Genomic DNA, 26,181 nt, shown 5'->3' with positions numbered 1-26,181 from the left:
GACTTGATATTTTATTATATAGTTTATATAGTTAAGCTCTTCTATAGTTAAGACTACGTGATATTGGCAGAACAGGCATATAGCACAAATACAAAAATTAACTAAAAATGAGCCACAAACCTGAGTATGAATCCTAAATTTCTATAGAAAACACAGGAGAAAATTTTGTGACCTTGTACTAGAAAAAGGTATCTCAGATATACCAATAACATGATCCATTTTTTAATTGATAAGGTGGACTTCAGAAAAATTAAGAACATCTGCTTTTAAAAGACTTTGAGAACAAAAAACAAGCAAAAACAAGCAAAAACTAGAAGATTTGCAAATCATTTATCTGATAAAGAACTTGTATTCAGCATATATTATGAACTCTCAAAATTCTAGTAAAACCCAATTTTAAAAAAATGGGCAAAAGAGATAAACTGCTCACCAAAGAAAATATTCAGATGGTAAATAAGCACATGAAAAGATGCTCAATATCATTAGTCATTAGGGAAATGCAAATCAAAACCACTAAGAGACACCACTTCATACCCACTAGGATGGCTATGATTTAAAAGAAAAGATTAAATAAGTGTTGGCAAAGATGTGGAACAACTGGAACTCTCATATACTGCTGTAAGATGGTACAATCATATATTGCTATAAGATGGTACACTTTAGGAACAGCTTGGTGGCCTCTTAAAAAATTATAGAATATCCTATAACATATCATTATATACATCCACCATATGATCCACCCATTTCTAGTCCTTTATATTTACTCGAGAGAAATGAAAGTCATGTATATGAATCTTCAAGACAACTTTATTTGTAATGGTGAAAATTTGGGTTGTCTTTAGTTATCCATCAACAAGTAAATGGATAAATGAATAAATGACTTATGATATATTCACTGAGACAAAAACAGCTCAAGAGTTCTCTAGGGATGGGATGGAGGTAGGAATGGATTATAAAGAGGCTGGAGAAAACTTTTGCTGGTAATGTATGTTTTTCATCTTGATTGTGGTAATGGTATCAAAGGCTTATTTATGTGTGTATCAAAACTCATCAAATTATACATTTTAAATATGTGCAGTTTATTGATTGGATGGCAATTTTACCTTAACCTAAAAGCTGTAGAAATTCTATTATTCTAGAATGGCAAAAAGCAATAAAGTTCCTAAAAACAGCAACAAAAACAAGAGGCAATAGGTCTTGTCTATACACTCATACATTTACCCGAGTGAGTGCTCTTCATTATTTCCCAGTTTTGTACTTCTATTTCAGATATTTTCGTTCTGTCTAAAAAACTTCCTTCAGTAATCTTACAGTGCAGGTCTGCTGGTCATAAATTGTCAGCTTTTGATTGTCTAAAAACGTCCTTATTTCGCCTTCTTGTCTGAAGGATATTTCTGCTGGAAGCAGAATTCTAGCTTGGCAGGTTTTTTGGCCAACATTTAAAGAATGTCTGTTATTTCCCAGTTTCCAGTTGTGTTAAAAAGTCAGCCATCAGTTATATTATATTGTTCCTTTGAACACAGTGCCTTTTTTCCCCTCTTATGGCTGCTTTCTTTGTTTCCACGGGTCGCGGTGGCTCACGCCTGTAATCCCAACACTTTGGGAAGTCAAGGCAGGTGGATCACGAGGTCAGGAGTTCGAGACCATCCTGGCTAACACAGTGAAACCCCGTCTCTACTAAAAGATACAAAAAATTAGCTGGGTGTGGTGGCGGGCGCCTGTAGTCCCAGCTACTCAGGAGGCTGAGGCAGGAGAATGGCGTGAACCCGGGAGGCGGAGCTTGCAGTGAGCCAAAATCGTGCCACTGCACTCCAGTCTGGGCGACAGAGTGAGACTCTGTCTCAAAAAAAAAAAAAAAAAAGAGTTTCTCTTTGTTTCTAGTTTTCAACAGTTCCATTAAGATATGCTAAGTATAGTTTTGTGTTCATCCTGCTTGGGGTTTGCTAAACTACTTGAATTTATAGGTTGACGCCTTTCATCAGTTTGGGAAATATTTTATCATTACTTCTTCAAGTATTTGCTTCCATGCTAATGTCTCTACTTTTGGGTCTCCAATTACACATTAGATTTTTTACAAGTACTCCACATGTCTCTTAGGCTCTGTTCTACTCTTTCCATTCTTTTTTTTTCCTGTGCTTTTATCTAGATATTTTCTATTGATCTGTCCACAAGTTCTCTAGTTTTGCCTTTTGCTATGCACAGTCTGCTACTGAACCAGTACAATGAATAATTTCAGATTAATGTCAATTAATTATTAATGGGGGGGTTGTGGTGGTGGTGCTAAGGAAGATTTTGTTCTGTCTTGTTTTTTAATGTGGCATTCACTATACCAAGCCCTGGGAGTACAGCAATGAACAAAACAGACATAGGCCCTGCTCTCGTGGAACTCAAATAGTATACATTCAATTTACCTGTTTTTTTTTTTTTTTAAAGAACAATAAAGAATGGGGGAACAATAAAATGAGGTCCTAGAGTCCTGCACCAAAGTTTCTAATCAAACTACAAATAAAGACCTTAAGCAACCAATGTTGTGTTTTTGATTCCCAGAATGTCCATTTGGTTTCTTTCTGTGGATTCCAATTCTCTGAAAATTTTCATCCATTTTGTCCATATTTTCCTTTATTTTCTTAAGTATATTATATTTTAAAATAAGTCCTTGTCTGATGAACTTCAATTTTCTGAGTCTGCTTTTATAGTTTTACTTTTCTCTTGAATTTTTCCACCCTTTCATATCTCTAGAAATAGTTAACAGTATGATAGTATTATAAATGAAAAGAACCATAGAAACTCCAGAATATATCTTCTCAGTAAGAGCTGTCTATTTCCTCTATTAGACAAAGGGATAAGATAGGCTGGTCACCTCAGTCCAATAAGGAATTGAACTGGGCCAGGGATATGTTGCAGTTTTAGTAAAATGCACTTCCTCTCTAGTTTCCTTTTCCTTCAGTGTGTGTCCTGAATCAGCAAACGTCAGCAATCCTCTGCTCACCTATAAAGATCTCTTCTATCTCAGGAATTCTAATTCATCTAGTCCTCATTACAGCCATAGCTCTCCAGTATTTTTTTTAATATTGATTTTTAAAGTTCATCCAATTGTGGTTTTTTTTTTCTAACTTGTTGCAGTGATATATATGATTGTATTGTGACCTATTAAATATCACCCAGAAATTAAACTCTTCCTGTGTATCACACAGCAGTGGTTTACAAACCCAGCTTTATGTCAAAATGACCTGGGACCTCTAGAAATCACAAGATGTTTAGTAGAGCCAGGAAATCTGTCCTTTTAACAAGTCTTAAGTGATCTGGCAAAGCTTACATTTCTAAAGAAACTTGCCTGCCTGCACGAGTTGCTCCTCCTCTCCCCTCCCCCATAGCTCAGTATTTATAAGGACATTTAAGAAAAAATACACACTACACACAATGGATGAAATTAACAGAAGAGTTAAAACAAAAGTTCAGAATAACTAGAAATTTTAAAGACAAAAATATGTAAAGGCTTTTAAAATACATTAGGATCAAAAAGATGAGGAAAGAAGAACAAGAATCACTAGAGTCCATGATCCAGCACCAACAGGTCATTAAAAGCAGAACTATTCAACTCAATTTTTATTTCTAATCGTTGTAGTTGAAAATAAAATGAGGCCAGGCATGGTGGCTCACGCCTGTAATCCCAGCACTTTGGGAGGCCAAAGCAGGAGGATCACCTGAGGTTAGGAGTTCAAGACCAGCCTGGACGACACAGTGAAACCCCGTCTCTATTAAAAATAAAAAAATTAGCCAGGCATAGTGACAGGCGCCTATAATCTCAGCTACTCAAAAGGCTAAGACACAAGAATAGCTTGAACCCAGGAGGTCGATGTTACAGTGAGCCATGAGATGGTGCCATTGCACTCCAGTCGGGGGGACAGTGACTCCATCTCAAAAAAAAAAAGAAAGAAAATGATCTTCAAATTTGAAAAACAGCATTGCTGAGAGTCATCAGAACTTAGATACATAAAGCATGAAGAGCCCACCTCCCTGCTTTACCTAAACTCAAGTGTACATGAATCCAAGGTACAGATGAAAATTTAGAAATGCTGTCAGTGAACATGCAGAAGTCATGAAAAGTAGACAGGAGCCAGATGGGAATGAGAAAATGTTTGCAATTGTCAAAATGCAAGAATGGGTAAAGATGAAAGGGTGACTTTAATACTATGGACTTAATTTAATATCAGCATCCAGATATTTCTAAGATTGATTATGCATGAGTTGTTAGCACTTATACAGGGAAGCAGCATTTACTAATAAAATCCTACCTTTGTAAAGCACTTTTGCTTGAGTTCAGAATAGACAAAATACTTTCATGCATATTACCTCCTATCATTGATTCTCATACATTCCTGTGAAAAAGGGCAGGTGACATTATGTACCCTCCACCACCTGTTACTCTCTTCAACATATTAGGAATTCAGGGCTCATACAGCTTGGCTTGCCCCACTGTTAACTCACTCCAATAGAAAATTAAGACTTAAAGTGAAGTCCTCTGATTCCTCATTGCGTTGTTTTTATATTACACAGCTCTCAAAGTCAGTATAAGAATAAATCATGCTGAAATAATATATAGGATTGCTTTAAAATAATAAAGAAGTGGTGAGCAGGAAATGGGTAGGAAAATGGATGAAATAAGACTAGGGAGAAATTGAGTAATAGATACAAAAGGATTAATTTATAATCATCTCTCTAGGCCATGTACAGTGGCTCACGCCTGTAATCCCAGCACTTTGGGAGGCTGAGGCGGGCAGATCACTTGAGGTCAGGAGTTTGAGACCAGCCTGCACAACAAGACAAAACCCTGTCAATACAAAAAATACTAAAAATTCAGCCACGCGTGGTGGTGTGCACCTGCGATTCCAGCTATTCGGGAGGCTGAGACAGAGGATCACTTGAACCCGGGAGGTAGAAGTTGCAGTGAGCCAAGATCGTGCCACTGCACTCCAGCATGGGTAATACAGTTAAGACTCTGTCTCAGCAAAAACAACAACAGCAACAACAACAACAACAACAAATCTCTCTACTTTCATGTTTGAAACTTTTCATTTTAAAACATGTTGTGTCCGGAATTGCTGGGTTCCTGGTCTCGCTGACTTCAAGAATGAAGCCGCAGACCCTCGCGGTGATTGTTACAGTTCTTAAAGATGGTGCGTCCGGAGTTTGTTCTTTCAGATGTTCAGATGTGTCTGCAGTTTCTTCCTTCTGGTGGGTTCGTGGTGTCGCTGACAGGAGTGAAGCCGCAGAGCTTTGCATAAGTGTTACAGCTCTTAAAGGCGGCGCGTCTGGAGTTAATTGGTTCTTTCCGGTGGGTTCGTGGTCTCGCTGGCTTCAAGAGTGAAGCTGCAGACCTTCGCAGTGACTGTTACAGCTCATAAATGTGGCGTGGACCCAAAGAGTGAGCAGCAGCAAGATTTATTGTAAAGAGCAAAAAAACAAAGCTTCCACACTGTGGAAGGGGACCCGAGAGGGTTGCCGCTGGCGGGCTTGGGCAGCCTGCTTTTATTCCCTTATCTGGCCCCACCCACATCCTGCTGATTGGTCCATTTTATACAGAGCTAATTGGACCGTTGACACAGGGTGCTGATTGGTGTGTTTATAATCCTTTAGCTAGACACAGAGTGCTAGACAGAAAAGTTCTCCAAGTCCCAACTTGGGTTAGCCAGATACAGAGTACAGACTGGTGTATTTACAAACCTTGAGCTAGGCACAGATTGCTGATTGGTGCATTTGCAATCCTCTAGCTAGACACAGAGTGCTAGACAGAAAAGTTCTCCAAGTCCCCACTAGGTTAGCTAGATACAGAGTACCAATTGGTGTATTTACAAACCTTGAGCTACACACAGAGTACTGATTGGTGTATTTACAAACCCTGAGCTAGACAGAATGCTGATTGGTGTATTTACAATCCCTTAGCTAGACATAAAGGTTCTCCAAATCCCCACTAGACTCAGGAGCCCAGCTGGCTTCACCCAGTGGATCCTGCACCGGGGCTGCAGGCAGAGCTGCCCACCAGTCCCAAGCAGTGTCTGCACTCCTCAGCCCCTGGGCAGTCGACGAGACCACGGAGCAGGGGGCAGGGCTCGTCAGGGAGGCTCGAGTCACGCGTGAGCCCACCGCCGGGGAGAGGCTTCCGGCCTGGCGGGCTGCAGGTCCCGAACCCTGCCCCGCGGGGAGGCAGCTGCACCGGCGGGCCGGCACTGCTGGGGGACCAGGCGCACCTACCGCAGCTGCTGGTCCCGGTGTTAAGCCCCTCACTCCCTGGGCCAGCGGCGCCGGCCAGCAGCTCCGAGTGTGGGGCCCGCAGAGCCTGCGCCCCCACCCGCCAGAACTCGGGCTGGACTATGAGCGAAGCGCGCAGCCCCGGTTCCTGCCCGTGCCTCTCCCTCCACACTGCCCTGCAAGCGGAAGGAGCCGGCTCCGGCCTCGGCCAGCCCAGAGAGGGGCTCCCACAGTGCAGTGGCGGGCTGAAGGGCTCCTCAAGTGCTGCCAGAGTGGCCGCCAAGGCCGAGGAGGCCCCGAGAGTGAGGGCTGCTAGCCATTGTCACCTCTCAATGTAATTAACATTTTTGATAGGTACACTGTATTGGTAATCAAACGCATACCAAAAATACAGTGTACCTGAAGCTCAGCATTTTTTTTTAAACAGTGTTTCGCTCTGTCACCCATGCTGGAGTGTAGTGGCACAAACACCACTCACTGGAGTGTAGTGGCACAAACACCACCACCTGGGCTCAAGGCATCCTCCCACCTCAGCCTCCCAAGTTCCTGGGACTACAGGCATGCACCATCACATCCAGCTACTTTTTTGATTTTTTTTTGTGCAGATTTTTTTTGCGTATACTAGCTATGTTGTCCAGGTTGATCTCAAACTCCTGGGCTCAAGCAATCCTCCCTCCTCCATCTACCAAAGTGCTGGAATTACAGGTGTGAACACCATGTCCAGCAAGCTCAGCATTTTTAAATCCATTTAATTTTCATATAATGCCTTCATACAACATTGAGAGGAAAGATGAAAAATGGTATGCCTGAGGCCGGGCGCAGTGGCTCACGCCTGTAATCCCAGCACTTTGGGAGGCCGAGGCAGGCGGATCACAAGGTTAGGAGATCCAGACCATCCTGGCTAACACAGTGAAACCCCGTCTCTACTAAAAATACAAAAAAATTAGCCAGGCGTAGTGGCGGGCGCCTGTAGTCCGAGCTACTCGGGAGGCTGAGGCAAGAGAATGGCGTGAACCCGGGAGGCGGAGCTTGCAGTGAGTCGAGATCGCCCCACTGCACTCCAGCCTGGGCGGTGGATCGAGACTCCGTCTCAAAAAAAAAAAAAAAAGGTATGCCTGAGTACTGACCACCATTACACCAAAAGGAAAACAATTAGGATAGTAAGGTGTCTTGAAAACATGTCCTTTGAGAAATGGCTGAAGAATGAATGAAATTTTTTGGTGGGGGTGGGAATCTAGGGTGTACTTAAGATGTCTTCAAATGTTTTTCTTTTATTTGTATGTATTTATTTGTATTTATTTATTTTATTTTATTTTATTTTTTTCAGAAACAGAATCTCGGTTGGGCACAGTAGCTCATGCCTGTAATCCCAGCACTTTGGGAGGCCGAGGTGGGAAGATAGCTTGAGTCCAGGAATTCGACACCAGCCTGGGCAAGATGGTGAAACCTCATCTCTACAAAAAATTAAAAAATTAGCCGGGCATGGTGGCATGCACCTGTGGTCCCAGCTACACAGGAGGCGGAGGAGGGAATATGGCTTGAGCTAGAAAGGTCGAAGCCACAGGGAGCCATGTTTGTGCTACTGAACTCCAGCCTGGGTGACAGAGCAAGACCCTGTCTCAAAAATAAATAAATAAATAAATAAATAAATAAACGAGTTTCGTTCTGTCACCCATGCTGGAGTGGTGTGATCACGGCTCACTGCAGCCTTGAACTCCTACCAAGTGGTTGACACAATAGGCGTGCGCCACCAGGCCCAGCTAATTAAAAAAAAACATTTTTGTAGAGACGGGATCTCGTTATGTTGCCCAGGCTGGTCTCAAACTCCAGGCCTCCAACGATCATCTCATCTCGACTTCACAAAGCGCTGGGATTACAAGTGTGAGCCACCATGCCCAGCCTCAAATCTGTTAAAGTAAAAGGACAAATTTATTCTGTTGAGTTAGAGAGGGTGAAGTAGAAACAATGGATAAAAGACTCTAAATTCTAAACTTTTCTACTTTTATAAAAACCCACACTTTAAGGCTTATGGCTCATATACTCACTACCAAACCTTGTCACAATTACCTACCAATTTTCTAGCTATTTCCCCCTCATCAAAAGAAACTGGTTCCTGGCTCAGTTTCTCCTCTACCCCACATCCACCATCATCTAGATAGCATCTAGGTTAGTGTTACCTGATAAAATATAGGACTTCCAGTTAAATTTGAATTTCAGATAAACGTGAATAATTTTTATATTTTAAGTATGCCCTATACCATATTTGGAAAATACTTACACTAAAAATTTATTCATTGTTTATCTGAAATTCAAATTTAATGGAGCATCCTATATTTCTTCTTGCCAAATCTGACAACCCTAATCTAGGTGACTTCAATGTCACTTATCCAACATCTAGTCCTCCATTTTCCTTATCTCCTCAATTCCAATGACTATGACCGTAACAAAGAAAGGGTCTGCAAATTCAGCTGAGTTTTTAAGTGTCCAATATTGTTAAGTATCCTTAGACCACTATTTCATTTCCCCCAAAGCTATTATGAATCAAACCCATTCTTTCCTTCTCTACCATTCAGTCTCTAAATTTCACCTTAATTTGGATCTCTAACTTCTTCAATGTCCTATGGTTCTTCATTCCATCATTTCCCTTGTTTATACTTGTCAACTTCTCTCACTAAAGGATACGCCATTCAATGAATGACCAAAGCCTTCACAAAAGAATCTGAACATCTTAGTATGGCATATAAGCAGCTATGAGATTCACAACTCATTTCAGGTATCACTTTCTCTGACAAGCTCTCTCTCAAACTGCCCCATCTGAATCAAATGCTCCTGTTACATACTCCCATTGTACTTTATGCATCCATCATAATATTAACTATAATTTTATTTTATCTATCCCATACTAGCTTTAGGATCTCTGGAAACCAAGAGCCACATCTTATTATTATTTCCCTAGCATTTACTACAATGTTCCAGCATCTATAACAAATAGAAGGCACTTAAATGTTTGCTGATCAGATTTAGACAGATGAGGCTCAATTTAAGGGAAGAGCTTATAACAATTACAAGTCTACAAATGGAAAGAGTTACTTTGAGCTATAGTATACCTGGTCATTCAGAGGTCAAAATAAGACTGCCTATCATAGTATTTAGAACAGCACAAGAAAAGAAGAATGACCTGCCCTGATGTCTTTTAATGAAAATGGTTAAATTTTGTGTGGCACAACCATTTAACCATCCTTGAAAACAGTAAAATCCAAAGACCTGTCAAGCAGACTGCTCTTTTATGGCAGTTCACAGTTCCCTCTTACCTAAACAGGGCCAAAGGTATGGTAACAAGTTCTCAGCTGGGTAAGGTGGCTCACGCCTATAATCCCAGCATTTTGGGAGGCCAAGGTGGGCAGCTCACTTGAGCCCAGGAGTTCAAGACCAGCCTGGGCAACGTGGTGAAACCCTGTCTCTACCAGAAAAATGCAAAAACTAGCTGGGCATGGTGGTGTACACTTGTAGTCCCAGTTACTCCAGAGGCTGAGGAGCAAGGATCACTTGAGCCCAGAAGGTCGAGGCCAAAGTTAACCGTGTTCATGGCACTGCACTCCAGCCTAGGTGACAAAGCAAGACCCCGTCTCAAAAAAAAAGAGGAGGCCAGATGCGGTGGCTCATGCCTGTAATCCCAGCACTTTGGGAAGCCGAGGTAGGTGGATCACTTGAGGTCAGGAGTTCGAGACCAGCCTGGCCAAAATGGAAAAACCTTGTCTCTACTAAAAACACAAAAATTAGCTGGGCATGGTGATGCACGTCTGTAATCCCAGCTGTTCGGGAGGCTGAGGCAGGAAAATCGCTTGAACCTGGAAGGCAGAGGTTGCAGTGAGGCAAGATCGCACCACTGCATTCCAGCCTGGATGACAGGAGAGAAAAAAAAAAAAAAAGAAGTTCTCAGACTTTAATCACCTTATTATTATATTCACCTCATATTCAGATCCTGCTCTTATGTTAACCTTACAGTACTAGAAATTATTGAGAATATAATTTCTTACATTGACACATTCTAGTTACATTTTTAAGAAACATTTACTGTTACTTTTCTGATTACAAAAACATATGTTCAATGTAAAAAATTCAAAATTTTTTAAATATTAAGAAAAAACTGCCAGGCACAGCAGCTCACGCCTGTAATCCCAGCACTTTGGGAGGCCAACGTCGACAGATCACTTGAGGTCAAGGAAAAAAATAAAGAAAAGAAAAGAAAAAACATTACATATAATCCCTTAAATTTTAAAACAATATAAAAGAAAACGTAATCATATGGTGTTTATATTAAAAGAACAGATTATAAAACAATTTAAGTCATTCAATTCCAACACCCTAACAATAATACTGACCTTTATTGAGGTCCTATGTGCCAGAAACTGTGTCATATGCTTTACATACATTTCTTTATCACATCTCACAACCACCTCTATGAAACAGGTGCTTTTAACTCTATTTTACAAGTGAATAAACTGAAGTTTGAAGAGGTTAAGTAACTTGTCCAAGGGCTAAAAGCAGTAGCAGAGAGCAGAGATTCAAACCTAAGCAATCTGATTTCAGAATCAGCACATTTAATAACATGCACTGGCTGGGCGTGGTGGCTCACGCCTGTAATCCCAGCACTTTGGGAGGCCAAGGCGGGAGGATCACCTGAGGTTAGGAGTTCAAGACCATCCTCTGGTCAACATGGTGAAACCCCATTTCTACTAAAAAAAAAAATATATATATATATACACACACACACACACACACACACAAATTAGCTGGGTGTGGTGGCACGTGCCTGTAATTCCAGCTACTCCTGAGGCAGAAGAATCACTTGAACCTGGAAAGTGGAGGTTGCAGTGAGGTGAGATTGCGCCACTGAGCTCCAGCCTGGGCAACAGAGTGGGGCTCTGTCAAAAAAAAAAAAAAAAAAAAAAAAAAAAAAAAAAAAAAACAACAACAACCACACACCAAAATCTTAACAGTGGTTCTGAGTCACAATATTAGTAATGATATTTACTTTTTGTGATTTTGCTGCATTTTCCATACTACTAGGATATGAATTACTACTTTTTTTATTTTTAATGTCCACATAGAGATTAGACAATCAGCTGTCAGGTATACTGTACAAGTAGGACTTAAATAATCTCAGATTCCTTCTAACTAAGAATCTGTGACTAGTCAATTACTGACTGGAATTATTTTTTCAGCCAGAGGGCTGGCTCAATAAAAAAGAAACAAAAAATCCATTTTTAAGAATTGTAAAATTTGACCTTATATGGAGATTTTTTAATTTTATGAATTCTGAGCCACAAAGGCAGCTTGTGTCATGAGAGGAACAAGAACTTCAGGTCTTCATTGATCTTTGTTGTTAATATATGACTAAAACAAAACCTACCATCACTGTCATTCCCTACTGCAGATTCACTTACCAGAGGCCAAAAACTGAAACATAACAGGGAAATAAATACTTTCCTTTTTTTCCTCCTCACTCATTACCCAAAAGGAAGAAGATTCACATGGAACATAAAGGCACAACATTTTCCCAGACCCACGGTGGGACAGGAATAGAAGGCATTGATAAAGACAGGAGAGTAGAAAAAATACTCCAAAAGACAAGATGAAGGATTTGAGAGTTGTTCTAGGGAAAAAGAAAAACTGAAAAAGTAGATGTAACAATTAAAAAAACCACATCCAGGAATCTTCATTGAAATACTACCAAAGTTTAATCAAATGTAATCAAACTCTAAGTAAAATGTTCTTAGAATACAAAACTAACTTTACGAAAACAGACTGTGCAATACCAACATCAAAGAATGATAATCTCGTATTTATAGCTGTATGTATATTTCTGTTGGTATTCTCACAAATTCTATTCTGTCACTTAAGAATGTACAGAGAGTATATAACTAAATAAAAGGGAAACAATGTTACAACTTCTAACAGCTGAAGAAGTTTTGATAAAGTGACCAGGAGAATACATAATGAAATCAAGGATATAATTTTTAAATTTACGTCTATTTCTAACATATAACCAACTTAAAAAGATTCAGATACTCTAACATGAACATAAAAGGAAAAACATAATATATCATCTTCGAGTGAAGAGGCAATCACACATCCCTCATTTTGCATATTTGTATTACCTGTTAGTAAAATTTAGACTTAAGACTATTTATTGGAAAGTTAGTGATCTAAGGATTAAGACATCCATACTCTAGTTTAACTCAGTTAATTAGATATCATATGATTGTGAATGTGTTGTTTTGCCTCTGTAACTTTTTTCTCATGTAGAATAGAAATAATAATCACCAAATTATGAAGAATGGATAGAAATAGTGCACAGATGCTAATACATTTTTATGACTATTTACAGCTTCCTTTCATGTAGGATTCATACCTAAGTCATTAAACAAGCCCATGATGTAAGTAGGTTAAGTATCATGCCCATTTTACATACGAAAACATAGAAAACTAATGTTCAGAGAGGTTGAGACTTCCCCAAGACCACACTGCAAATTGCACAGTCAAGAGCTTTTTCTTTTACTACATAGTAGGCTACCCTCACAAGTCTAAAGTGGTAAAAGTTTTCTCATGCCCAAATTACTATGAGAACTACCCAAGAGAAACTGTGTCAAAAGAAAATGGTCACCACTTGAGATCATTAAGAGACATAACTTCCCAAAAGGTCATTATCTGAGTATAAAATTTTGATTGAAAATAAGTTAAATAAAATCCTTAAAAGTTTCTAGCAGTCCTGCTATTTACTAAATTAACTTCATGCCTCTTGTGCTAGATACACCACTCTGTTGGTGGGGGTGGGACACGGGAATGAGGTGGAACAGGAAAGAATTTCATCAGAAAAAGTTAAGTTCTCGGCCGGGCATGGTGGCTCATGCCTGTAATCCCAGCACTTTGGGAGGCCAAGTCAGGCAGATCACCTGAGGTTGGGAGTTCGATACCAGCCTGACCAACATGGTGAAACCCTGTCTCTACTAAAAAAACAAAATTAGCTGGGCATGGTGGCACATGCCTATCATCCCAGCTACTCGGGAAGCTGAGGCAGGAAAATCGCTTGAACCTGGGAGGCGGAGGTTGCTGTGAGCCAAGATCACGTCATTGCACTCCAGCCTGGACAACAAGAGCAAAACTCCATCTCAAAAAAAAAAGTTCTCTGAAGTTCAATGGAATAAGACATTCAAAGCTATAAAATATGAATAAGAGCAGGCGACAGCTTGTGGACTGCAGTGGCAACCCTAAGCCAAACCATGAGTGCCAGACTATGGTTTAAATAAAATATGCAATCTGGAAGTTTGCACCTCAAGTTACTGCTACTGCAAAGTAATCAGTACCACTTATGGTAAGAATATGTAAAGTTTTAGAATGTAATGCCAATTCTTCATTTTAGTGGGATGAACTCCCCTTGAAGCTTTGTCTCAACAGAAGCTTTTTTGATGATATAGTCCATGGCTCAAAAGCCACTCAGGACTCAGCACAGCAGTTCACACCTATAATTCCAGTGCTTTGGGAAGCCAAGGTGGGAAGACTACTTGAGGCCAAGAGTTTGAGACCAGCCTGGGCAACATAACAAGATGCCGTCTCTACAAAAAAAATTAAAATAATAGCCAGGCATGGTGGTGCACACCCATATTCCTAGATATTCAGGAGATGGGAGATCACTTGAGCCCGGGAGTTCGAGGCTATGGTGAGCTATGATCACACCACTGCACTCCAGCCTGAGGAACAAAATGAGACCTCACTTCTAAAACAAATGAATAATAAACAATTTTTAAAAACCAGTTATATGTGGAGAATACAACCATATATCACAAGCATATAACATTTGAAGTGATCAAATGGATCGTCTTTAAGAGACTTTAGTGAGGGTACTATAAATAGCAGTTATAATTCATATCCTATAGCATTAAACACCTGAGAGTACTCTGTTTACTGAAGGCTCTACCACATAGTATGATACAGAAATTTACAACTTGTTGAAACCTTAAACTTAATTCACAGTCACTATGATGTAAAACCACTTTTCTATCCTTCAAGATCAAAACAAATGGTCTCATCTTTCCCTTCCCACCCCCAAGAAAATGAGGTATTCTAAAAGATGTCAGATGAAACAAGCCAACGCTTTTATAAACACAAGTCAATCCTTTGCAAAGAAACAGATTAAGATGCTCATATTCTGCTTCGGTATTGATCCCAAGCCTTTTAACAGTTTAAGCTGACCACAAATCTCCCCTTCCACTTCTACAGAACATTCTCCTCCTTAAACTTCCTTTAGAGCCTTCCGATACCTCCTGTCCCTTGACTTATATATACACACACCTCCAAAATAGACGCAGACCTAAGGAACACAAGCGGAAAACACATTTTTAATTAATACACTGCTTATTCTTAAAAGTATGTTGTTAGAATGCAGCAATATAGTCTACGTAGAACCCCAGAACACCAAATTTGAAAGCTACAACAAAAATGCCCCATAGCAATCTGAGTAATTTAACGAACAAAGATGTGAAAAATAAGGCATTCTTACTACTGTATTATATGACTCAAATTTTAAGGACAAAATTTTTGGTTGGTGCAGTGGCCTGTACTCAAATAAAAAATGAAAAACAAAAATACTTTCTCCATGTTAAAAAAATGTTTTTGAGACAGGGTCTCACCCAGGCCAGAGTGTAGTGGTGCAATCATGGCTCACTGCAGCCTTAATTTCCTGGGCTCAAGCAATCCTGACTCAGCCTCCCAAGTAGCATATACTACCACACCTGGCTAATCTCTGTCTGCTTTTTCTTTACTTTACTTTTAACCAATGCACACTGGCTGATTTTTTCTTTCTTTCTTTCTTTCTTTTTCACTTTTTGTAGAGATGGGGTCTCACTCTGTTACCCAGGCTGGTCTCAAACTCTGAGGCTCAAGTGATCCTCCCACCTCAGCCTCCCAAAAAGCTTGAATTATAGGCATGAGCCACCATACCCAGCCAAAACATTTTTTAAAAGCAGACTTAAGGCCAGGTACAGTGGCTTACACCTGTAATCCCAGTACTTTGGGAGGCTGAGGCAGGTGTTTGAGGCCAGCATGGCCAATATGGCAAAACCCCAACTCTACTAAAAATACAAAAATAGGGCCAGGCACGGTGGCTCAAGCCTGTGATCCCAGCACTTTGGGAGGCCGAGACAGGCGGATCACCTCAGGTCAGGAGTTCAAGACCAGCCTAGCCAATATGGTGAAACCCCGCCTCTACTAAAAATACAAAAAAAAATCAGCTGGGTGTGGTGGTACATGCCTGTAATCTTGGGAGGCTGAAGCAGGAGAATCGCTTAAACTCAGGAGGCAGAGGTTGCACTGAGCCAAAATTGTACCACTACACTCCACCCTGGGCGACAAAGCGAGACCTTGTCTCAAAATAATAATAATAATAATAATAATAATAATAATAATAATAATGCAGATTTAAGAAAAGAATCTAATTTCCTAATAGTTAAAAAGTCAAATAAAAAGAGTAGGGCAAAAAACAGGAACATTTAAAATAAAATGTAACAATATTAACCCAGCGCCATAGCTTATGCCTATAATCCCAGCACTTTGGGAGGCTGAGGCAGGCGGATCGCTTGAGGTCAGTAGTTTGAGACCAGCCAACATAGCGAAACCTTGTCTCTACTAAAAATACAAAAGTTAGCCAGGTGTGGTGGTACATGCCTGTAATGCCAGCTACTTGGGAGGCTGAGGCATGAGAATCGCCTGAACCCACGAGGTGGAGTTTGCCATGAGCTGAGATCATGGCACTGCACTCCAACCTGGGCAACAGAGCGAGACTCTATCTCAAAAAAAAAAAAAAAAGAAGAAAAAAAGAGAACTTGTCAATGGATACTAAAGTAAGGTATATATTGGCCAAGGTACATACAAAGGAATATCTAGAGACTAGTCACGCTCCCTTTTTTTTTTTTTTTTTTGGAAGACAGGGTCTCACTCTTGAGGTCTCACACTTTTTTTGGAAGACAGACCCTCCAACAGGGTCTCACCCAAGCTGGAGTACAGTGGCACAATCATGGCTCACTGTATCATTGAACTCCTGGGTTCAAGTGATCCTCCTGCCTCAGCCTCCTGAGTAGCTGAGACTACAGGCACATGCCACCACACCCAACTAATATTTTTTAGAAACAGCATCCCACTATGTTGCCCAGCCTGGTCTTGAACTCAAGGCCTCAAGCAATCCTCCCACCTGGGCCTTCCAAAGTGCTGGGATTACAAGCATAAGCTACCACACCCGGCCTACGCTCCCTTATTTAGTGAAAACACAATAATCAGTAATAAGCTACACTGCACTCTAGCCTGGGCGACACAGCAAGACTCTGTCACAAAAAAAAAAAGTAATCAGCTATAAAGAAAACATATAAATCCTATATTAGAAAAATTTTAGACTTTTCAAAGTGCTTCACATTCATATCCTATCAGACTACTGCAAAATGTCCTAACAGTAAGTGACAAATCCAAAATTACAAAAGTAGTTGATCAGATCTGAAACTTGATACAAAAAACATGTTTGCTCTATGGGAGGAAATAAAAATATGTATAAATTCCTTCTTTATGCTAATTTTCTTACTCATTGCTAGTTAAAATATCACTTATCAAACCTAGGCTATTACAAACACGGAAGTAAAATTCAGTAAAACAAAGCCAAAAGTACTTTTTTTTTTTATTTAGCCAGTCTACCCTTCAACCAGGAATCATTTCAAAAACATTCCATCAATGTTCTGTGTGCTTAAGACTGTGCTGGGCACTGGGGTGACTAGAAGAGAATTCAAATGGGGTTCATTGCTTTTCAGAAAGTATACACTCCATTTGATAAAAAGACAAGAAAAAAAGAAAACAAACCAAGCTGTGTTCAACCAACCCTCCTAAAGGAAAAAAACTTACTGTGTGGTTTGTAAAACTCCAGGTGACAAGGATACCAAGAAGTGAGATAGCAGAGTTTAGTGTGAAACAACCTCATGGGGAAAAAAAAAATGAAGTCTGAGCTGAACACTGAAGGAAGGACAGGAATTAGAAAAGCACAAAGGAGGAATTAAAGCATTCAGACAGGGACTGGCAGAAACAAAGACCAAGAAGTGGGAAGAAGCAAGATACATATAGAAGAGACTGAGGTGACCTGCCTGGAACATACGTGCATGCAGAGGCATAATGGGAAAGAGTTTAGTAAATTAAGTGGGGTCAGCTCCCAGTAGACTGCTAGGTCACAGAGACATGCTGTGAGAATATTTAAGTCACAGAATATTTAAACTTGAAAGAATCTAAAAGATTTTCTAGCCACTTCTTTTTCAATAGATGAGGAAATCAAGGATCTATAGGAAAGCTAATGGCTAGGATAGGGACAAAGGCAGTGAATAACAGAACAAAACTAAGACCACCACTAAGGAACTCCAATTCAGCAGAAAGGTATTGTGTCTTGGGAACTAGAAGAGATTGGTTTCCAGTGGGTACTGGAACATCACAGTGGCATTACAACTAAGCAAAGACCACTATGTTTTGCCATAAGGAATCACTTTCAAGAAAACAGCAATCAAGAAGGAAAGCAGAAGCAGGAGCTACTTTTCAGAGTTATAAAGGAAATGGGTGGATAAACAGTAGAGGCGGGTATCTGGCAACAACAAAAAAGGCTGGTCCACAGAGAGAGCTGCAGGACCAAGTAAACGTCTGATTTCCAAGAGAAAGGAAATCTTAGCCTGAAAAGTGAAAAAGAAAGAAGCCCACATAGAGACTAAATTAGTTCCTAGACAGATAAGGTGGAAAGTGTAAGGGGTGCAGAGAACTGAGGAACAGTTGGAAGAAATTTTTTTAAAGGATGAATTCTAGGCCGGGCACGATGGCTCATGCCTGTAATCCCAGCACTTTGGGAGGTCAAGGCAGGCGGATCACGACGTCAAGAAATTGAGACCCATCCTGGCTAACAAGGTGAAACCCCGTCTCTACTAAAAATAAAAAATTAGCTGGGCGTGGTGGCACGCGCCTGTAGTCACAGTTACTTGGGAACCTGAGGCAGGGGAATCGCTTGAACCCAGGAGACGGACGTTGCAGTGAGCTGAGATCACGCCACTGCACTCCAACCTGGGCGACAGAGCAAGACTCCATCTCAAAAAAAAAAAAAAAAAAAAAAAAAATTCCAAAGTAAAGAATAAGCATTATTGTGCTCGCTTCAGCACCACATATACTAAAATTGGAAGAATAAGCATTATTTCTCACTCACCATAAAATATTCCTCACCATAAAAGAGTACTCATTTTCATGGCTGGGCGCGGTGGCTCAAGCCTGTAATCCCAGCACTTTGGGGGGCCGAGACGGGCGGATCACGAGGTCAGGAGATCCAGACCATCCTGGCTAACACAGTGAAACCCCATCTCTACTAAAAAAAAAATACAAAAAACTAGCCAGGCGAGGTGGCGGGTGCCTGTAGCCCCAGCTACTCGGGAGGCTGAGGCAGGAGAAGGGCCTGAATCCGGGAGGCGGAGCTTGCAGTGAGCTGAGATCCGGCCACTGCACTCCAGCCTGGGCGACAGAGCGAGACTCCGTCTCAAAAAAAAAAAAAAACAAAAAACAAATTAGTACTCATTTTCAGCTATTATAAGGCCTTATAAAAATTACAGACCAGGCTTGAAGAATGAAGCTAGGAGATATTTTTTAAATCCAAAAAGCTTCAAAGTTTTGCAAATCTATTTGTCTAATTAGTATGTGGTTTGTAATTTCGAAGATACTTGCCAATCATTTTATACTGTGAACCTCTCACCACATATTCAAAGTACTTTCAGATGAACACTCAATGTATGAGAACAGATATGCCGTTATAACCTCTAAAATCAGAGTTTATTCTGTAACATATTATTTAAATGGTTGTTTTTTTTTTTTTTGGCTTTTATATACTGCTTTTGCTTGATCAGATATGGAAAATATAATTGCCTTAAATAATCATATTTACAACAAATGATTTTGGGATGGACTTCTTTTTCAAGCTCAAATATCCATAGTTTTCCCATACTTCCTTTCAGAAATAAAGCTCTACAGGGACCAGTGGGCCATACAGAACTAGGTGAGATACACAGAAGGTTCTAATTTGCTTAGAAACCGGGTTAATGAACCACAATTAAAAGCTACACACCTGGCCAGGCGCAGTGGCTCACACCTGTAATCCCAGCACTTTGGGAGGCCAAGGCAGGTAGATCACCTTAAGTCAGGAGTTCGAGACCAGCCTGACCAACATGGTGAAACTCCGTCTCTGCTAAAAATACAAAAATTAGCCAGGTGTGGTAGCTCCCAGCTTCTCGGGAGGCTGAGGCAGGAGAATGGCTTGAACCAGGGAGGCAGAGGTTGCAGTGAGCTGAGAACTCGCCATTGCACTCTGGCCTGGGAGACAAAAGCAAAACTCCATCTCAAGGGGAAAAAAAAAAAAAAAGCTACACACATACAATTTGTCAGTTTCAATTAGAAACTTGCTATCTGGCACCATAAAGGCAGGTTAAGGAGAGACATAAGATGTAACTGATAACATTCAGCTTTCTGGCTGTCCACCTTTGCAACTGTCATTTCCCTAACCAAGGAGGTGATTACTTCTAAAATTGGTAATACTCATTCAAGTTAGACCCTAAATACTAGGTTTAGCTGCAATATTATCAGGTTAAGGAATTTTATATTACCCACAAGAATGTGAGCTCAAAATGTCAATATGGCACACATCCACTTCTTTTAACTGAGTCTACTGCACTAAGTTGCTAAGCAATACCCATCAGAGTGCAATATGTCTGTAATCAGCAGTGGCTAAAAATGCATTTCTGCTTTAATCACACCAAATATTAGAAATCCAACCAAAACAGCAATCATAAACAGAGTTGCCATCTTCTGACACGCACATGCTCCCTGGGGGCGTAAGTGGTCCAACATGCAAACTCTTAGCTGTAATAAGAAGGAGAAGCTTAACTTCCCCTGGGCCCAGTAGAGCAAAGTACAGATAACATAATCCAAAATTCAAAAGTTTTATTAACAGTTGAAACTATTAAGATTCTTTTTTGTTGTTTTTTTTTGAGACGGAGTCTCGCTCTGTCGCCCAGGCTGGAGTGCAGTGGTGCCATCTCAGTCCACTGCAAGCTCCACCTCCCGGGTTCAGGCCATTCTCCTGCCTCAGCCTCCCGAGTAGCTAGGACTACAGGCGCCCGCCACCACGCCCAGATAATTTTTGTATTTTTAGGAGAGACGGGGTTTCACTGTGTTAGCCAGGATGGTCTCAATCTCCTGACCTCGTGATCCGCCCACCTCAGCCTCCTAAAGTGCTGGGATTACAGGTGTGAGCCACCGCGCCCGGCCAACTATTAAGATTCTTATACAAATATCTCTCAGTACATGCAGGGCTTTTTCTCCCCTCAATAAAAATGTAAGCGATGGCTCACGCCTGTAATCTCATAACTCTACTAAAAATACAAGTATTATCCAGGAGTAGTGGCCAGCGCCTGTAATCCCAGCCACTTGGGAGTCTGAGGCAGGAGAATCATTTGAACCCAGGAGGCAGAGGTTGCAGTAAGCCAAGGTCGCATGATTGCACTCCAGCCTGGGCAAGAAGCGTGAAACTCCGTCTCAAAAATTAAAAAAAAAAAACTCTTCTATTTAATGGATTAGAACAAATTCTGTGGGATACTTAGGAAAAGTATCTCCCTGACGGTCAAGCATTCACTACTTTTCATACTGAAGCTCTTGTTAATACATTTATGTCGCTTAACCTCCCTATGCCTCAGTTTTCTGACTAAAGGACATTTTCAACCTTAAGATGAACTCTAATATGAATTCAACATTTATCACTTCTATAATAAATTAATATATGTAAGTACCTTATGTTAAACACTGAAAACCCTTACATTTTTGTATCTCAAGGTCAGAGACTAACTTTCTAAGAGAAAAACGTGAGGAACAGGCCAGGCACAGTGGCTCACGCCTATAATCCCAGCACTTCAAGAGGCCAAGGCGGGCAGATCACCTGAGGTCAGGAGTTCGAGATCAGCCTGACCAATATGGTGAAATCCCGTCTCTACTAAAAATACAAAAATTAGCCGGGCATGATGGTGCACACCTGTAATCCCAGCTACTTGGGAGATTGAAGCAGGAGAATCACTTGAATGCGGGAAGCAGGGGTGCAATGAACTGACATCAAGCTACTGCACTCCAGCCTGGGCAAAAAAGTGAGACCTTGTCTCAATTTAAAAAAAAAAAAGTGAGGAATAATCTCTGCTATGTATCTTTCTCTTAATTACAACATAAGGAATGCAGAAAAATGCTGTTTTAAAAACTTATGTCCTTAATTTTTAACAGATGGTGGTGAGTTTGATTCCACAATATGCATAACAATGAAGCCTTAAGGTCTTTTAACACTAGGGACAGAAGGAGAAACACTTTCTTGCATTAATGGGCATATAATCAAAATCACTCCTTTTTTTTTTGAGACAAGAGTCTTCCTCTGTTGCCCAGGCTAGAGTGCAGTGGCATGATCTCGGCTCACTGCAACCTCCATCTCCTGGGTTCAAGTGATTCTCCTGCCTCAGCCTCCTGAGTAGTTGGGATTACAGGCGCCCACAACCACACCAGGCTAATTTTTGTAGTAGAGACGAGGTTTCACTGTTAGTCAGGCTAGTCTCGAACTCCTGACCTCAGGTGATCGACCTGCCTCGGCCTCCCAAAGTGCTGGGATTACAGGCATGAGCCACCGTGCCCAGTCCAAAATCGTTCCTCTTTAAAATATCTTTTTCCAATATGGTAAATAAGCCTAGAGATGAACAGGTAAGAAGTAAAAAAATAAAACTAAGAAAAAACTGAAAAAATTTTTTAATTTTTAAAATTTAAGGAGAATTGCGGCATGAATCCTTCAAATTCCTACATCCAGATTCTGCTGTCCGCAAGGGTCAGCTTTGGGGTTCTTCTATGTGCCTTTTAAATCCTTTCTTAAAAGAACAGAGTCTTTTCTACCAAGTTTTAAATCTAACACTCTATCAATAATGCAGTATTTTATATGCAGTAACATTAAACCACAGATGGATTAGTATAGTTTGGTTTAGATGCCTTTGGGTCTGGAAGCATACGAATGGATAAAACAATTCCTTCAAGTCTCTGACAGCTTCATAATTCTATTTTATCTACATAGCTTCTTCTCAACTTCCTCTGCCTATTCCCAGATATTTTCCAGGTAGGTCTGAAACACTTTGAGTGCCGTAAAGAAATGTTTATGGATCAAATAAGGGAAGAGCTCTTCCCCCACCCCTTCAACTCCCACAATGTTTTACCATTATATCCAGTAAACAAAATAGATTGACTCAATCTTAAACAATTCCCCCATCACAGGAAGCCCATTGCAACCACAGCTGCAGAAAGTATCCCTTAAACCATCCCCAACTACCTACAGCAACACAAAGTTAAACTAATTTCCAATGACAAAAGGCTATGCTGCGTGCATTCATTCTAATCAGCCCCAGGATTTATTGTGTGAAACTCAGGCGATAAAAAGTCACCTCCTCAAGCCACAAAACTTTTTTTTTCATCCCAAATATTCTCAATGAAAGTTCTCTTGTCAACCAGGAGGAGAGAGTCAAAAACAACCACAAACACTAGCAGAATGATCTGCTCCAGGACCATATCCCAGCTGGCTTTGCTCTGTGTTGTTGGTGGCTCAGAAGCAGTTTCTCACTTTCCTTTCACCCTTCTCCCCTTACTCCCCAACATCCTCACTCGAGAATACATCACATCCTCAGACCGCTGGCAAAAAAAAAAAAGGCGGGGGGAGAGACTACAATTATCAAGGAAGGGGAAGATATTTCAGAAACACGGTTTCCACTGCAAACGGCAATAAAAAAAAAAAAAAAAGGCAGTCTGTGTCATCAGGATATGGGGGACGACGTTTTGGGGCATCACAAAGATGTGCAGTGAGTGTGCACTTGAAGCTCTCGGGGCAGGATGAGACGATGGAGCAGAAAGTAAGAAAACCTGTGCCTTCCTTGCTTTCTTCTGCTCTTCCCCCTCCAGGAGAGGAAGCTGAAGAAACTGGGGGAGGGGCGGAATGTTATCGTTCTCCTATTGTGGGTACATAAGACAGGCCTTAGGGTTCGCTCGTCCCCAGTTAGGAGGGTCACGGAGGGAAGAGGAAGAAAGAACCCCTAAACGTTACCCACCTCTGCTCAAAAACAAAAGTAAGGGGGTAATTATTAAATCCAGATGGCGCGCCCCTAAAGGGGCCCCCAGGTCACTCATCCCCATTCCCAAGCGGAAGGGCTGGGATAAAGGGTACGGAGGGTCGGAGGCTGGTCAGGGACAAGGCCCCACCCCCCGACTTAGGAGGGAAAGGGAGCCCAAGCTCCCAGCTGTCCCCTCCTACCCCTCACCTCCCGCCTTGGCCACCCCCACTTATCCCCCCTTCCCTTTTCTTCCCTTCCTTTCCTCCAGAGCCAGAGGCAGCCGCGGGGGAGGCGGCCGCTCCTACCTCCCCTCACCCACTCTGTCCCCATCCCCACTCCGCTCCCACCTCCCGCCCGCCACGGGCCCGTTACCTGCTCGTCGAAGCGGCTGACCACGGCCTGGACCCATTCCACCGGCCTGTGCGCGGCCATGTCCTCCCCGCGGCCGGGGGGCGGCGGAGGGAAGGGTGGGCCGGCGCCCTGGGCCGGGAAGAGGGCGGGGAGCGGAGGCTGAGGTGAGGGAAGAGGCGAGGAGAGGGTCTGAGGAGTGCAGGCTCCCAGCGTTCCCACGGGGGTGGGGATGGGGGGTCAGCGCCGAGCGGGAGGGGGACAGGGAAAGGGGGCGTTGGCACGGAGGCTGGGGGAAGGGGGATAGGGGAAGGGGACCCGGGGAGGGGAGGGGGCCTCTTGGTCGCTTTCCCCACTAGCGCCGTCTCCCCACAGCCATCACAGTCCGAGACGCCGCCATGACACCCCACCGGAAGTGGGATCCTTTCCACGGCCCGGGGAGAGGGAGCGCGAGCGAGCTAGAGATTGAGAGCGCGGCTGGGAAAGGGGAGGGGGAAGCGAGAGGGAAGGGGGCCTGCCGCGCATGCGCCCGCGCCGGCCGGTTTCATTAATGAAAAAGCGAGTCCTCCTGGAGGTGACGTCATCTAACTCCTCTGGGCCGCCTGGCGAGCGTCCCTCACCGCCGTGGGGCTCACCTAGACTGGCACTGGGCTCAGCCGGCGAGTGCCAGAGCTGACCCCGGAGCATCTGCTCCCATCCCCACCGCCCCCTAGGGCTGTCCCCTCCCCCGCCGGCCTCCGGGTTTGGATTGTTCCCGGAGTTGGAAGTTAGGGCGCCCTGGGGCTAGCCTTTCTCCGGGCGCGCGGATCTCTGCCGCTAATCTCCTGGGGAGGCTGTGCTCTCAGCCGTAAGTTCTCAGAAAAAATAAAGTACACACCCTCCGATTTTCAGGTTCTTCTTAGCTTTGTAGACTGCTGAGAAACAAAAAAGGAAGGCCAAAGAGAGATTCCGTGATTTTTTTTTTTTTTTTAAGAGGTCGCTTAAATCCCAATGCTAGACCCAGTGGCAATCAAGGTCTAGCCACCGGGTCTAGCATTGGGATTTAAGCCCAGCTTTCCTCTGCAAAACTCATAGCCACCAAAGTTAATATAACTTTTGCACAGCTGATAATAGATTTAAGTTTCACCACCCTCAAAACACCTTTAGGGCCTCGCTTTCATTATTAATTCAATATATTCATCGTCTTTAAATATTTCAACAAATCTTTTCAATACATATCATTATCCTCATCTAACTGATGAATAGGTCACGTTCCCCACCCCCATGGGAATGCTGGGAGCCTGCACTTCTCAGACCCTTGATTTGCCCAAGGTCACAGAGTTGACAGGTGGCAGAGTCAGTATATAAACCTACGTGGTTTAACTCCAAGGACAATAGAGGCAGACTATGGCTCTCCTAAAACAAAGTCCTTCCCTATGCCTCCAATACCAGAGTTGAAAGGATTTCATGTGTAATTGGTTGTGCCAGTTTTCCAGGAAGAGGATTACATCCAAAACAACGGATAATCTATCTATGTCTGACATTGGACTTTGGAATGAGTAATTTTTTTTTTTAAGACAAGAGTCTCACCCTGTCACCCAGGCTGGAGTGCAGAGGTGCACTCGGCTCACTGCAACCTCCGCCTCCCGGGTTCAAGTGATTCTTCTGCCTCAGCCACCCTAGTAGCTGGGACTACAGGCACTCGCCACCGCGCCTGGCTAATTTTTGTATTTTTAGTAGAGACGGGGTTTCACTGTATTGGCCAGGCTGGTCTTGAACTCCTGACCTTGTGATCCGCCCGCCTCAGCCTCGCAAAGTACTAGGATTACAGGTGTGAGCCACTGCGCCTGGCCTGGAATGAGTAATTTTAAAATTTGTCTTCCTAGATACATTTTACCTAGGCAAATGTTTTTGTTTTTCAGAGACAAGGTCTCACTCTGCAGTGGAGTGCAGTGGCTCAATCAGCCGAGACTCCTGGGCTGAAGTGATCCTCCCACCTCAAACTCCTGAATAGCTGGGACTACAGGTGAGTGCCACCCTGCTTTGGCTAATTTTTTTTTTTTTTTTTTTTTTGTGGAAGAGACAGAGTCTTGCTATGTTGCCCAGGCTGGTCTGGAACTCCTGGCATCAAGTGATCCCTCTGCCTCGGCCTCCCAAAGTCCTGGGATGACAGGGGTGAGCTACCACACAGGCCCCTAGGCTAATGTTAAAATGAATTTACACATTCCAAGCACACGCTAATCAGCCAGTTAGGCCACACAGAAAGACATTGGGTGATAAGGGAGAACAAAACTAGAATTTTAATTTTACTACAGAAAATCCACAAAGCCAATAACCCATGTACAGAGAGATACATCCTTGAGAAAAGTTTCCAATCTCTCAGTTG

At 42.2% G+C, this 26,181-nt stretch overlaps 1 protein-coding gene and 1 long non-coding RNA gene across 10 annotated transcripts in view; one reads left to right on the top strand and one right to left on the bottom strand.

Annotated features, from left to right (window-relative positions):
- Window positions 1–24,284, bottom strand: part of LOC105485209 (neurofibromin 1) — a 291,308-nt gene extending 267,024 nt beyond the window's left edge. For 3 of the 8 annotated variants that reach the window (XM_011747434.3, XM_024793921.2, XM_011747437.3), the window contains exon 1: window positions 23,841–24,042. In XM_011747434.3, the coding sequence (XP_011745736.2) occupies window positions 23,841–23,900 (60 nt within the window). In that variant the 5' untranslated portion in view covers window positions 23,901–24,042. Of the gene's footprint in view, window positions 1–23,840 lie in introns of all 8 variants that reach the window. The other 5 variants (XM_011747438.3, XM_011747439.3, XM_011747440.3 and 2 more) reach the window with 4 other exon arrangements.
- The window catches only part of LOC105485205 (uncharacterized), a 36,715-nt gene continuing 33,882 nt past the window's right edge, over window positions 23,349–26,181 (top strand). For both annotated transcript variants that reach the window (XR_011615589.1, XR_003018824.2), the window contains exons 1-2: window positions 23,349–23,483; window positions 25,718–25,821. This is a non-coding gene — a long non-coding RNA (uncharacterized lncRNA). The remainder of the gene's footprint in view (window positions 23,484–25,717; window positions 25,822–26,181) is intronic.

The sequence above is a fragment of the Macaca nemestrina genome, chromosome 17, assembly GCF_043159975.1.
Source record: "Macaca nemestrina isolate mMacNem1 chromosome 17, mMacNem.hap1, whole genome shotgun sequence".
NCBI classification, from domain to species: domain Eukaryota; kingdom Metazoa; phylum Chordata; class Mammalia; order Primates; family Cercopithecidae; genus Macaca; species Macaca nemestrina.
The sequence above is the reverse complement of the archived record's forward strand: the minus strand, read 5'-3'. Positions and strand labels throughout refer to the sequence as shown.